This window comes from Corvus moneduloides, chromosome 20, assembly GCF_009650955.1.
Source record: "Corvus moneduloides isolate bCorMon1 chromosome 20, bCorMon1.pri, whole genome shotgun sequence".
Taxonomy (NCBI): Eukaryota; Metazoa; Chordata; class Aves; order Passeriformes; family Corvidae; genus Corvus; species Corvus moneduloides.
In genome coordinates, this window is record NC_045495.1 from 4,520,030 (window position 1) to 4,534,575 (window position 14,546).

The 14,546-nt window shown below is 42.0% G+C and overlaps 1 protein-coding gene across 3 annotated transcripts in view; it reads right to left on the minus strand.

Annotated features, from left to right (window-relative positions):
• Nucleotides 1-14,546, minus strand: part of FOXN1 (forkhead box N1) — a 36,178-nt gene that overhangs the window by 11,283 nt on the left and 10,349 nt on the right. For 2 of the 3 annotated variants that reach the window (XM_032129742.1, XM_032129743.1), the window contains exons 2-4: nt 5,844-5,989; nt 4,103-4,606; nt 1,902-2,012 (exon numbers count right to left, since the gene is read on the minus strand). In XM_032129742.1, the coding sequence (XP_031985633.1) occupies nt 1,902-2,012; nt 4,103-4,606; nt 5,844-5,963 (735 nt within the window). In that variant the 5' untranslated portion in view covers nt 5,964-5,989. The remainder of the gene's footprint in view (nt 1-1,901; nt 2,013-4,102; nt 4,607-5,843; nt 5,990-14,546) is intronic. The other variant, XM_032129745.1, reaches the window with a different exon arrangement.

The window sequence follows — 14,546 nt, forward strand, 5'->3', positions numbered from 1 at the left end:
GCAATTCCACCTCTTTTACCCATTGGTTTTTTGTTTTATTTTTTTCATTCCTGAGCAGGAGAACACATTGCCAGACTTCTCCTATAGTGACATTAAGCACAAGTACTGAAAAGTCTGACAGAAACCTGCTGCACTTAAGAGATTTGTCTCAGTGCCAGCCTGCAGGTGGATGGAGGATTTTCCTCTTGGTGCCTGTTGGATCTTGCCTGGCAGCTCCCAGGAGCTTTAATTCTGGAGGTTTTTTGGAATGTGGTCAGTATAGAAACAGCACTGGGATCAAATCAGCAAGGACAGGGGAAAGGTGCCTGCTGCAGAATGGATAAAGAAATCAAAAATACTCCATGAATTCACGAGCTGAGGGGGGTTTCTGCCAAAGCAGCACACAGAAATGCCATTTTTGTGGTGAGTGAGATGTACACAGCTGTGAGATATCCACAGCAGTTTTATATATTTTATTTTTTTGCGTCATTTTGGGACCATTTTCTTCTAAAATAAAAATAATAGATTTGTAAGTTAGGATAGTACTGCAATATCCCATTAATTTTTATTCTATTTTAATTTTATGATTACCTTTTATCACTTCCACTGAGTTTCAGGCTAACAAGAAAACAACACAAGTAAATTAACTATGGCAGTGTCGATAAGAATTTAAAGATTGTTGCCTTTTTGCCACATGTCAGGGAAAAATAAGTAAATTCTGGCTGGTGGAATATCAGTGTGATAAGCAAAATAAAAAACCAGGAGTGATGAGTGTTTCCATGACTCAGTAACACCACACAGATTAACAAGCCCAGTGAAATGTCACACAGGAGCTTGGGTTTGGTTTTCTTTGCTCAGTTTTAAATCCCTGCTCTGTCAGTCACGTGTTTTATACTCCATGTGCCAGTGGAAAGAGATGGCACAGATGATGCCACAAAATCTGTCATCAGTCCCTGGGATCAAAGGAGACAGAACTCAGGTGTGAGCTTTTATCTTCATGTATTTTGGAGTTCCCTTTAAGTTTCATTTAATTCTGCTCTAATGGGCGAGTGTTTTGGAGTTGTGCTGGTTTTGTACATGGATTTCTACCTATAAATCTGAAAAATCCTTGTTGCCTTAATTTCACCTTAAGTTTTTTCCTTCCCTTGTTTGAAATCAGCAAATTTCGATCTTGAACATCTCCCTGAAAATTTTATACTGTGCAGGTAATTGAGCATAAAAGAGGAAAGTTTCAAAGCATTGGACAGCCCCACCATTTACATCTGCAGGAAATTATTTTAAGTGTCAATAATAAGGTTACATTACAGAAGAACAACCTGAATCTTGCACCTTCTCCTGCACCATCAGCATTATTGTCAATCATGCTTCAGCTGAATAATCTCTCACTGGGGATGATGTAAGAGGCAAAAGATTTCAAAAGAGGTGCGTGTGCCGTCAAGCACAAGGAAAGTGAACATCGTTTTGCTGTTCCAATTTTACTTTAAAACATCTTTCTATGTTTGGTCTGAATTTTAAGTGTACAGTCACATGTATTTGCTTTTTTCCCCCCTGAAGTTAAAGCACGGTTAATTAAGATCCTGAAATGCCAAGAGTTTTGTTAATAATTTATCTGGCTTCAAAGCCAATTTTCTTGAGTGTAAGGGTGAAAATATAAATATGCAGTACCAAGATTCCATTTTTACAAGTTTTGGGGTTGTTTTTTTTTCTTCTTCTTTTTCTGAATGACCATTTCAAAATGCATTTAGCTGTGGTTCTTTTAAGATCTTATTCTCATAAACAGAATGTAGGTATATAAACATGGCCCTGGAAGCCCATAGATCTAAAGATGTTTTTAAATCCTTTAAAAAAATTATTATTACCACAATTATTGTAACAGTTGAGGGCTAAAAATCCAGGGATTTTGGTGCACCTGTGGTACTGACCTGATGGAAAGGGTGTGAGGGGCAATACATCTGCTGCACTTGGGGCTGGTAGCAATACAAACCAGGCTGCCCTTCCAAGGGGGATGTCCTAAGCTTCATGTCTGAATCCTGCTGGAAAAATATTCAAGGAATGAGTTATTAGAGAAAACAGCTTAATTTAAAGTAGGAGAATTCTGTTTGTCACTGTCTAGATTTGCCTTTGCTATATTGACTTTTTGGGGCTTAGTTCTGTTTCAGTGAGAGTTAATAGAAGTTGGTTTGTGTTCTAATGGTGCAAATATGGGGATGATCCATCCCTGGAAGTGTCCAAGGCCGGGTTGGATGGGGCTTGGAGCAACCTGGGATGGTGGAAGGTGTCCCTGCCCATGGCAGGGAGTGGGACTGGATAATCCTTAAGGTTCCTTCCAACCCAAACCACTCAGTGATTCAATGAAGACATGAACCAATTCCTGCATTTCCATAATTACAGCTTTAGAAAAGGAAATCCCAGGCCACATTCCATGCAAAAGCAATCCAGAAAACGTCAGGCTCTGGTTATATTTTTATTTCTTCCCCCCTGCACACACAAATCACACACTCCAGCTTTCATTCCTGAGTGTGCACAAGTGTCTCCCTCTTTTTTCCTTCTCCTTGATTTTATCTTGCAGGCTGGCAGTCCCTCCAGCTGGCTCTGGAATTTTGGCCTTAGCTGGAGGGTGAGGTCTGCAATGTACAGGAGAGGGATGGCAGAGAAAAATCACACTGGGCTGACTACTGGGTTCAACCAAGATGCAGGGAATATGTAAAAATGGAAGAATTCAGTGAGAATCTTATTATTTCAAGAATCTAATAGCACTTATCCTTCTGCTTTAAAGCAGGGTAATAATGACAAGCTCTTATGGTATTTTGTCTAATAAATAAATATAAAATGATATATTACATAATAAATATTTTAATATGTTTTATATGTAATGCATGTAATATATCTAATAAATATAAAAATATTTAATATTTTAATGGTATATTATTAGAAGCACAAATTAGACTTTCTTTGACATCCACTATTAATAAATATCAGTGTTATTTTTAATTATTATGTTCTTAATAAATATTAGTGACCACCAGATGAAGATTTTCAGAAAACCCAACTTTCCAGTTGGAAGTGATTTAGGAGTTGGGAGTTGGGTGCTGGCAGAACCAGGGGAGACACCAGCAGGGAGTAGTTACAAGTGCTTGTAAAGGGCTCCTGCAGCGCTGCCTCTGCATCCTGCACATCCTGCAGCCCAGGGATTTGGGAAGACAATGGGAGTTTTTTTTTTCATCAGCTGCTCATAGGTTTTGCACTGAACTCCTCTGACCTAGATGACTGTTTATCCAGGAAATAAGAGATTTAGATCAATTTCCTCCTTAACCTGGATGGCTTCAATCCCCAGGTATGTTCCCTGACAACATCTCTCCATTCCCTGGTCTTAATCCAATTAAGATTTTTTTTTAAAAAAACTCCTCTTTCATTTGGTAGCCCACGAATTCTCCCTCTCCCAGCCATTTAGAACCAGCTCAGGGCCCTGTCTGGCAGGTGGAGTTGTTCTTTTTGGCTGCAGGAGATGATCAAGATGCACTTTACACCTTGGATCACAGCAGAGATAGTGTGGAGATACTGGAGGGTAATTAAATTTGCTTTTCAGGGATCTCCGCTGCCCTAAATAGGCAGTTGCCTCTATCTAGTATTGGAATTAGCCCAGGTGACTTGACACTGCACATAGAAACAGAGCTGGTATTTAATTTTTCGTGGCACTGATGTCTTAAAGTTTCTCTTCTATTTGCACTGAGAAAAGTGCAGGTGAGCTGAGGTGTTGTAACAAATCTGCCCCACATCCTCATGCTTGAAAATACTGTTTTGTGAACTTTTGCCTCTTGAAAATACCAACTGATGACAAATCAGGGAGGATTTGGATATTTAGGATTCATGTACCACGTCTAATGGAAAATCATTTGTCCTTGTGCATCTTTCTGAGGGATGTTTTCCAGCAGGGAAAGACCATAAAATAGGGAATTTGGACACATAAATATGGATATATCTAAATATGCTTTTCCTGAGCTTTAGCCTGTAGCTTGACAGGATAACAAATATCAATGTAATCATGCTAAGAGATAAGAAAATACTTCCAAAAGCACATTTTTGCCAGTGAAAACAGGGAAAACAATTCCAAAAAACCACTGACCATGACCTGTGAGCCATGCTCCTGCCCCGTGGTGCTGTACTGGAGGCTGCTACACCACGGCTGCTCCGCGGAGATGTTGGGGATGTGGGTGGGAAACGCCTCCGGCTCCTCAGGACCCACAGATCCCGGCAGACCCTCAAAGCCATCAATGCTCCTGTGGCTTTTGAAGGGAGAAGCTTCTGGTGGCAGGGCCTGGTGTGCTTCCTGGAAAACATCCTCGCTGATCTGCCTCTTGTAAGGGTGGAAGGGGTTCCTGCTGCTCTTGAGGAAGCGGTCGTAGCTCCCGGCAGTGTTTTCCTCGTAGCTGTACCGTCGGAATTTTTCCGTGCTGAAGGATGCTTTGAATTTGTTCTTGCCACAGGGAATTCCTTGGCTCGCAGGGTATCTCCCATGGATTTGGTCCTGGGATGGGGAAGCAGGGCTGGGGCTGTGAGAGGATTCTGAGCTCTTCCTTTCTGTCCTGGTGTCTGGCTCATAGGGTTGGCAGCTGTAGCTGGGATTATCCTGTGATGGAATATTGGCATTTATTGATTTGAGGATGGTGTTTAAGATTAGTATGAGCAAGTATTTTATTCTTTTCGCTATCTGCATTATTTATTTATAGAAATCATTTATATTTTAATTACATTAAAAATGCATTGTTAATGGTAAGCATGAAATGACCAGTGCTAACCACCTTCATGCAGAGAAGCCCTCAAAAGACCTAAAAGGTTTTCTGATTGCTTGGTATCCAAAACTATTCAATAATTAATTAATAAAAGCAAGGCCAGGTTGGATTGGGCTTTGAGCAGCCTGGTCTAGCAGGTGGCACGGAACTGGATGATCTTTAAGGTCCCTTCCAACCCAAACCATTCTGAGATTCCACAAGAAAACTGAACTGTCCTTGAAAAATGGGGCACCTTGACTCTCTGGTCTGACCATTCCAGGGAAAAAGCTGAGGTATGACCAATCAGTGAAAGATTAAATGACAGGAATGTGATAAGTGCAAGTCTTGTCGCCTGCAAGTTTAGTCAAATAAGCTTGATCTCATCCCCTGATGGTGTTCCAGGCTCCAGATTTGTTGGTGGTTACATCACTTCCCTTCATTAAGGTGGCCACACTCATTTGGAGAGACAAGGCAGGCTCTGGGCAGACACTTCAACCTTCCTGTCTCATCTCCTCCCCTCCCTTTTGCACTTCAGCAAAGAGAAAATACCAGCTACTGAAGTGCTCTTTAATCTGGAGGAGCAAGGCTGAAGCAGGGCTGGTGTCTGGATCCTGGCACTGAAAATATGCATATTTTCCCTGACACCAGGGATGAGTAATTACTGGGATGCCTTTGAGAGGACACACATCAGTCGGGAGCAGGGTGTTGTGTGCAGGGAGGGGGGAAATGGAATGTCCTGTGTTCCACAAAAAGGCAGACCAGATTATTGAGTGGTCCCTTCCCTCCTTCCCTCTCCAAATCAGAGCTGGATTTCAAGAAATCCCTCAGGGAATAAAAGGATAAATCAGGATAAATCCAGGACTTTCTGCAGTGGAACACGGCACAGCTTTTCCAGGCATTTTAAACAATGAAATAGGAAATTTAGCTGGAGTTTAAGATTAGCTGAGCAGGATAACTCAGGTTTCTACCCTTCAAGAATAAAACTTTCAGTGTTTGCTTTGTCACGAGTAGGTTTGGTGAGATTTAGTACAGCAAGAGCTGCATGTTGATTCTGATCTTTGAAGAAAGAGAACAGGCCTGGGCCAGTTTACTCACACTTTGCTGAACTGGGGATATTGAATCCCCCTGTGCCTTCATGAGGTCCTGCTGGTCCCTTTCCAGAGTGTCCGAAGGAGAAAATTTAATATTGGATTGGTCCTGGAGTAGCGAAACCATCACCAAATCCACGTCAGACAGAAACCCTGTTAAGGCAAAATCAAATTACAATGAACACTTTTTAAAATTTAAACTGTGGAACAAACTCCTTGTTGGGTGCAGGTGCCTGGACAGGCTGGGATAGGCAGCTGGACCCATCCTGAGGAACTCCTGACAAGTGGAATTTTCGGTCTTAAGGAAATGTTCTGTAGATTCAATTCCAATGGAGATGGGATTCGGGGTTTCTATGGATTCACTGCACAACTTTCACAAAAACAAGTAATTTCTTTGTTTTCTGTAGGATCACGAATGGAAATGTATTGTTTTGGGGTTGTGCAAATTTGGCAATGTCACTTTATTGAGAGATTGTGATATAAATGTGCCCCAGGTGTTTTCAGAGGGACTATATTAAAAAAAGGATATTTTCCTGTCATTATCCAGGCTGATGGTTACAACACATTTACATTTTCACTCTTGTTTTTTATTAGTCCCATCCCTTCAGCCCTTCTATTCTCTTTTGCATGATTAAAATGTATCTGAGATATGTAAATGACTTCATCATTCCATCCCTGTTTTTGTTAGTTGGATCTCCTCTCTAGTTCCCAATCTTTGATCTTTGGATATAGGAGACATATCTGATGGTGGTCTTTGGATTAAAAGGAATAAATTTAATCTTCTGGTGTTTTGTTTTCTACCATGACTTCTCTTTCCTTGTTCACTGTAACCTTACAGTAAAACAAAAGCAGGATGTGCATCCTGTTATGTCGTGCACCAAGTTTGCAGCTACACAGAGGTGTTTGTGCTCTCAGTTTAGATTTCAGGTGAACAAATAAGGGCTAAAAAAAGCCACTCAAATTCAAGAGTTAATCTGCCAGGTCTTTGCCACGTGTTGAAATAGCTGTTAGGTAAATATCCAAGGGGTTTGTTAGGTTTGCTTAACAAAGATATATCACCTAAAAATGTGGAGACCTTTTTTTTGCCTTTAGAGTTCAAAGAGAAATCTGTATTTCTGATGAGTAAGACTGCACTGCCCGGGGGGATAGAGCACAATGGGGCTTGGAAATGAAGCAGGAGACCTGCAGTAGTACATCAGGAAAAAAGATGATGTGAGATAAAGTTCAGAAACGTCTGAGGCACAGGCTCCTCTCCCAGTGGCTTCACTGGAGGCTGATGAGGAGAAAGATTTCTCATCTTGAAAGAAGCAGGTGGGAAAACTGACAACTAGGAAATAGATGTGAGTGTCTGTTTGTAATCTGTAAGTGTTCCACACTGCCTGCCCTCCCAGTGCTGCTTTCCCACTTATCTTCAGGTTATACAAAGCCGGCTCTGACCTCTTTTATACTGCAACTTTTCAGCCCAGCTGCCTCATTTGTGGTGTGGAGCATTAGAATTTTATTAAAAGCTTTTGCACAGGTACAGTTCTTGCCTGGTGGCTTGTGCATTGCGAGAGAATTTTGACAAATCCTTTCTGAAAGCAAAGGGAGTTTATCAGGGTTGTTTGGACAGTCACTACAAAAGGTCCAGGAAAATCAAATTATTCTTGTCCCTCCCCTCTGAGACCTTTGCCAGGTTCTGTTGATGAATTGCATTTTGGTAGGAAAGGAGGAGTCTCAGTGACATTTCAGACTATAAAAAGTTCCCTCTATGTAGGGAAGGTGTTTTCTTTGTTACTATTAAATGAGAAGCAGCCAAAGGCAAAGGATTTTTCTTTTTTTACTGTTAAATGAGAAGCAGCCTTAAACAATGTTGGGCTGATAGTCTGTGCTCAGTGGTGGTTATTTAATGCCTTTGTCAAGAGTCCATTTTGGAGGATCTCCCATATGGAGAAAAATCCCAAGGCTACCATCACAGTGCTGTTTTCAGTTTTCACACTGGCACCAGCAGCTCAGTAAGAACTGCAGGTCCAGGTTATCCTCATCCTGGAACTGGCACGCTGTGGATATGTCTTGCTGTGAGAGAAAAGCCTCTGGCCACGTATTTCTGATTTTCGTTTTCTTCTTGAGACTCCAAGCTTCTCACCCCAAAAGCCATTTGCAACTTCACTCTCACTGATGTGTCTCACAGCAGGATGCAAATGTAGATCAATTTAAACTGCCAAATCAACAGACTGAAAAATCTTTGCTGTCACTGTTCATTAAATCTTTTTTTTAATGTCCTTTAGAGACACTTTGTCTTATTTTGTACAAAGAACATGAAACAAACAACCCCCCCCCAAAACCCCAAAAACAATGAGCTCCAAAGCACTTTGCATTGTTAACATAGACTTTAGCAAAGAGAAATCACATCACTCACTGACAAATCTTCTTTAGGAGCAGAAATTACAGCCAGGGGAGGTTGCCAATAACCAGGATTACAATAAATCATTTACAACAAACTCTTCCTGCGAGACAGAGCTTAAGGAAGTTGTGGGTTGCCTGGATGTAGGATGTGCTAAAGCAAACAATGATGCTTTGATTTGGAAAGAGGTATCTGATTATCCCAGATGTAGCTGGAACCATTTCATGTCATTTTGGCTGCTGTAAATGTTGCATGACCGTGCGAGGCTCCTGTGATAAGATAACTACCTCAACAATAAGAAAATAGTGAGAAACTGTAACCTCAGCTGGGTGTTGGGGTAAGTGAGGCAGCAGCAGCTGATCTATTAGCTCTGCATGACTGAATCCCGTGGCAGAAATCCATGGCTTGAACAATCCTTGGGTTTGTGTCTCCTCTGCCTCTCGGAGCGACCTGAACTCGCTGGGTGTTGCTGTGAGTGCCCTCTCCAGCCCTTGGGGCTGAGATCGGTTTTCACAAGAGGGAGGTGTGTTCGGATGTTCCCCAATTCCTAATCCATCCTCCCTGCCTGCCTTAGGCAGCTCCCTGAGCCTGGTTTGACATCAGCTGGTGTGACCTGCTCACATCTCTGCCCGAAACACCAAATCATCATTTTCCTCTCCACATCTCACTGATGTTTCCCAAACAACGACGTGGAATTCTTTTTCCCGTCAAGTCTTTACGAGAAAGGAGCCACAAGGTTTCAGGATTCCATTTTTCCTTTTGCAGTTAAAAGTCCATCCTCTGTCAGTCAATGATGCCATGTGCCAAACATTGTAGAAGTGCCCAGAATGTTGTGGCTAACACTTGTCATGGAGACAGGAATATTTCTATGCATTACTAATTCTGGAAAACGTTCCGAAGAGGAATTTATTAATAAGAACCAGGATTTTTTTAAAGGCTTTTTAATGAATTCAAGACTTTTCTAAGGTTACTCCTGCCAGGCTGACACTGGAGGTTGTGCTGGCTCGTCAAAGCTGTCATTGCTTTGTTGATCCCTGACATTCTTGTCACCAAGGCTTGTCCTGTTTTTAGGAGACATTTTCAGGAGCAGGATTGGAACCTGCACAACCCAGCACTAAACTCTGGTTTGGCCACATGAATTCCTCATTGCTCCCTTGCTCCTCTTCACAGGATGTATTGGGCCTTGATTACAGGATACTTGAATTACTTTACCGAGCTTCTAAGGACTGTAATTTCTTTTCTCCTGAATTTAAATCCGCCAGTGAGTTTGTTTAATTTAACCGTGCTATTCTTGCTCTCTTATTCCAGGGTTCTGAGCTCAATTCTCTCATGGTTAGCCGTGATGGCTGCCTATATTTCACTACCTCTGGAAATATCTTTTGCATAATTAGAGGAAAAAGAAGATTAATGTGACAATCTCAAGGATGAGTGAAGAAAATTTGCAACCATGAGACCGTTTCTGCATCCAATGGCACGGGATGTGTTTGCTGCCAGTTTAGTAGTAAAGTACTGAATTCCTGTGAGATAAGGATGCCATTTTTAAATGAGATCATTCCTGAATTATCAGGCTTTGTTCATGAAGGGCCACCTGTAGGCAAGGCTGAATACCAGGTGAGCACTGTGGACTCATTGCCACCATGTCCAGGTGTGCTGTCCAGCAGGAGGGGTGGGGAGCTCTGCAACATCCAGGTGCTTCCTGGATGAGAAGGTGGGGAGAGTGTTTGCAGGTTTTTAATCTGCTCTAGGAACACATTTATAAAAAACTACAACTCTCTGAATAAATAAACCCTCAAAAGGCTTTTGTCCCAAATCTATTTTATGGGAATAAAACATTTTTAGAGGCAGAACCAGGATGGTTTTTTTCCATTGCAGCAAATAAACAGGTGGTGTTTCACTGCAGTGTTTGGTCCAGGTTCCCATCCTTCCATCAGCATTTTAGTTTTTCTTCTTTACTTATATTTTATCCTGCATCTTTCTGACCCCAACGGTGAGAACAGAGGGCCGTGTCTGTCCCTGCAGAGAACTTTGTGAATTATTACATTTTTCTTATTTTTCCCACTTTTTGGGGGGGATGAAATATTGTCATTCCTCGTTCTGAAGCAATCCCACACCTTAGATTATACCTGTAGCCCTTTCCTGAAGGATTTCCAGTTCTGCTGACTGGATGGAAAGCAGAATGGGAATGGAAAGGCCAAAACCTTTCTGGGATGGAAAGGCCAAAACCACCTGTGGTGTTTAAGATGTAGCCACACCATGGTGGTTGCTCTCCAAGCACACAGAAATCCCCTCAAAACAGAGGAAAGCAGATTACAGGGCTTCTTCTCAGCTTCATTGCAGGTCCTGCTTGTTCTGGGAATGGGTTTTACCTCTAAAAGAGCTAAAAAAGTTTCTAAAAAGTTAATTTATGTAGAAGTAGAAAGCCTGACAAAAATTCACAGAGTATGGCTGAAATAACACTGTAAGAACTTCCCTATTTCTTGTGGACTGGGCAGACTCATAACCTGGGAAGTTCTTAGCAGAGAAAAGTCCCTCACAGGTGCTGAACTTGCATAATGAGCTCAGCAAAGAGGGAACTCAGCACTGAACACAAACCAAGCATGGAGAAATTTAGCTGAGGAGGTGAATGAATTTGTCAGGTGCACTTGGTTTTCCCCCTCACCTTTTCCCTCCTCATCCTAAACACTAAAACACCTTTCCAGCTCCACCAGTTAACCTCTAAAATAGATGTCAGCTCTCCCTCCCAGCCCTGCAACTCTGCCAGTATTTTCAAACCCAATCCTTTGCATACCCTGTCCTGTTTTCTGGATGAATGGTTCTGCTGCTTCCTGAAGGAGGGGTATGAAATTTCATGGCTTTATTGTAGACATCTAAGCATGAAGTCAGACACGATTCCAAGGGTTGGGAGCAGTTGATACGATGCAGAAACTGTGTGATTGTGTCATGAATAACCAGCTGGGTTGGCAGGAAAAACCAGCACAGGAGATAACGGCAGCAAAATCTGTAACTGAATTATCTGGGCTGAATTCAGAGTTTGGCTCTGGGGGGTGGCAATGAGGAGATGCCACAAATACAGCAAAGCTATCAACACAACTGTGTGTCTTATAAAAGTAATTCCTAGGAAGAAGTAAGGGTAAAAACAGCTACAGGCAATAAATTGGGTGGTAGATAAGGAGATGCCTCCTTTGGCTCAGAAATTCATGAACTGCAGATTGCTGAGAGCTGGGAGAATGCAGCAGGGAATGATCACTTTGTCCTTCTCCAGGCATCCCTCACCTGTGCTCCACTCTTACCTTTTTTACAGCCCTGTTTCACATTATCATTTGTGAGCTTCAGTGTCCCTTTCTCCTATAATTAAGTGTGCTGTCTCCCACGTATTCCTTTATCCATCCTCCTTCCTTTCCTCTTCCTGCAATGACAGCCTGTGTCATTTTACTTTCTTCTATCACATAATAAAACTTTTAATATATTCTAAAGTATCCCTTTCCCTTCTATTCTGGTTCCTAGTTTCCAAAGCAGTTTATGGGCTGTCCACAATATTTTCTATATCCACAATATTTTCTATATCCACAATGTTTTGTACAAGTTCATTTTTTTTTAGAGTCCACCACTCCATCTGAATGGAAAGGCAAATACCAGCTGGTTTTAAAACCAGATGCTAAGAGTGGACATTGGTTAACGTTTCCAAAAGTGTGAAAAGCACTGAATGATGTAATAAATTATGTGGGTCAGGGACTGGCAGCTCCTCCAGACCCAAAATACAACAAGTTGTGGCCCTGCTCCTCTCTGCTTCTAATGAAAGATGATTAATAAGCAGCTGCTCCCCTGAATTACCTATCAATAGGTCAAGGGCTGTGTGTGCCACCATGCACCCCATTAATCCTCTCTGGGGCACATGGTGTAGGGGGGACGTGGGGTAGGACTTTTGGGAGCCTCCTGATTTGTTTTATGTTCCTTTTTCTCCCCAGGTGAGTCATGCTCATCTCCCTGTGACTTGAGAGTTCATCTTGGGATCTCATGCCATCTTTCTGTCTTTATGAGAAGGTGTGGATGATGATCCACCCTAATGGTTTCTGTTGCTGGCTGTGGCAGCATGTTTTATGACGGGTGTGGTACATTCCCATTTTCTCTGTTGTGCATGTACAGCCCCACCCGTGGCCACTCCCACCCTCCCACTGGGAATCGCCCACAGTAAGCTCTGTAATTACCTTTATTTGATCTGAGGAATGGATTTGGGAATCTCATTTGCACAGTCGTAAGCTGAGTATGTTAAAAAAACAACAAAACTCCCCCCCTTGAATGGCTGATTCACTGAGCAGGGATGTGTGAAGTGCAGAAACATCAGAGACACCAAAAACCAAGTCCAGGTGCTGTTTAACTTAAGTTTTTTCTTTAGTTTTTCTTTGGAAATGTCAGGCTACAGTAGGTGTAAACACGTAGAATTTCACCTGTTTTGAATTCTTAACGTCAGCAGGCAAAGCTGCCCTGAGTTACAGCTTTGATTGGAACAGATCCTGTTGGTTTTACATGGAATTAAACTGAATCAGCTCAAACTACAGCTTGGACATGTTTTATGTGTTTACTCTGGGCTCTACAGTGTAGTTTACACAAGCCTCTAAGCCTCTCAGTGAAGAAAAAACCATTTATGCAGCCAATAATGCAGCACTGGTTCAAGCACTTATTTTTGGGGGAAAACCTTTGAAAAGGGAAAAAAAAAAAAAATCCACCCAAACCCCAAGACTAAATCTCCTGCCCTGACTTCACGAGATCAAAGGTCTTTCAGCATCCACCTAACAAGCAGTAGCTAATCCAGCTACTCACAGGAACACAGCTGATGTGGAGTGATGTGTTCTGCTGACACCTCTCCCTAGGCATGCATTAGAAAGGGTGCATATAAAGCAGGAAAGATGGAGGAACAGGTCATGGAGAATGACATTTATTCCTCCCAGTCCTAGCAGGAGCCTTTCTGTCCACAAACTGCTGCTTTTTCTCAGGGTTCATTCTCATATTAAGGTTTACTGGGGAAGCTGGGCTGATGGTTTGCTTGGGGGACTGTAGGAACCCAGAGTGCCGAGAATATTTCTCTGCCTGTTTTGAAGGGTTCTTACCCCCCTGAACAACACTGTTTTAGCCTCAAACCTTGGAAAAAAGTACCAGTGGACTAACAAGAACTAGAAAATACAGTGGTGTGAATTAGGTGATAGACTACTGTGTAAGATTGTCACAGGGTGAAAAATTTCGAGGTTTTGGGCTTCTCTTTGTAGTAAATAGATAAGAGTAAAAAATACCAAAATGGAGGATTGTTGTTGTTCTCTAAACTTCTTCTCCTTTTTCTACTACTCCATATTCTGCAATAAAAGTAGTTTGGAATGATTGGATAGAGAATTCTGCAGTTCCTAGTCGTGTTACTGAATAATTGGTAGGAAAGTGAAAATAATGTACATTTTTAGTAACTATTGGTTAAATTATCTTTAAAAGGCTGTGTAAATCTTGATAGAGAGGCCTCACTCCTGCTTTTCTGTGCTCTATATGCTGTACCTGGGTCACGCTAGTGGCTCTGTTCCTCTGATAAGACATAAACATTAATAAACAACTATCTGGAAGCATTGAAACTCAAGGAAAAGTCTCGGTTTATCTTTGAAACTCCTTGCAAGGACTTGCAGCAAATTCTCTCCCATCAGGAGGGACTTGATTTAAGGCACAGTTCAGTGTCAGGGGACCAGGAAGAGTTTTTGACAAGATGCTTCCTCTCACCAGGTTTTAAAGGAACCAAACATCCATCAAAATCCTGGATACAGACAGAAAATCTCTTTGTATGGATGAATATTTGGTTGAAAGGGAAAATGAAAGGTTAATGTGTTGGGGTGAACTTTGGGGGTCTGCTGAGATTTTGTGGGGCTTAAAGTATTCCCAAACAACCTGGAAGAAGGGGTGCAAAGCTCTGTGGCAAAATTTGCAGGTGATGGTGTTGTTCTGAATAGTTGTGATGAAGATGAGGTGGGAGGGACAGCAAAAAGCCATGATGAGGCTCAGTGATGGGGCATTAACCTTGCAGGTTAAAGAGGAGCGAAAAAACATTGTTAACCAAAACAGGGCTGCAGTTCTGCACCAGCTCTGGTCTGAGAGGTCTGCTTTAAACACATAAACCCACAGAACAGTTCACATTTCAGTGCTGTGAATTCTCTGTGGTGTAAAAAGTGACATAATTCCAGAAGTTACAGCTACCTGCCTGCAGGAGCAAACACTGCTTAGGGAAAAGGGGGAGACAGAACAAAATCGTGGGTGAAAAGATAAAAAGGCAGATGTCTGATTATCCCAACATTCTTACCT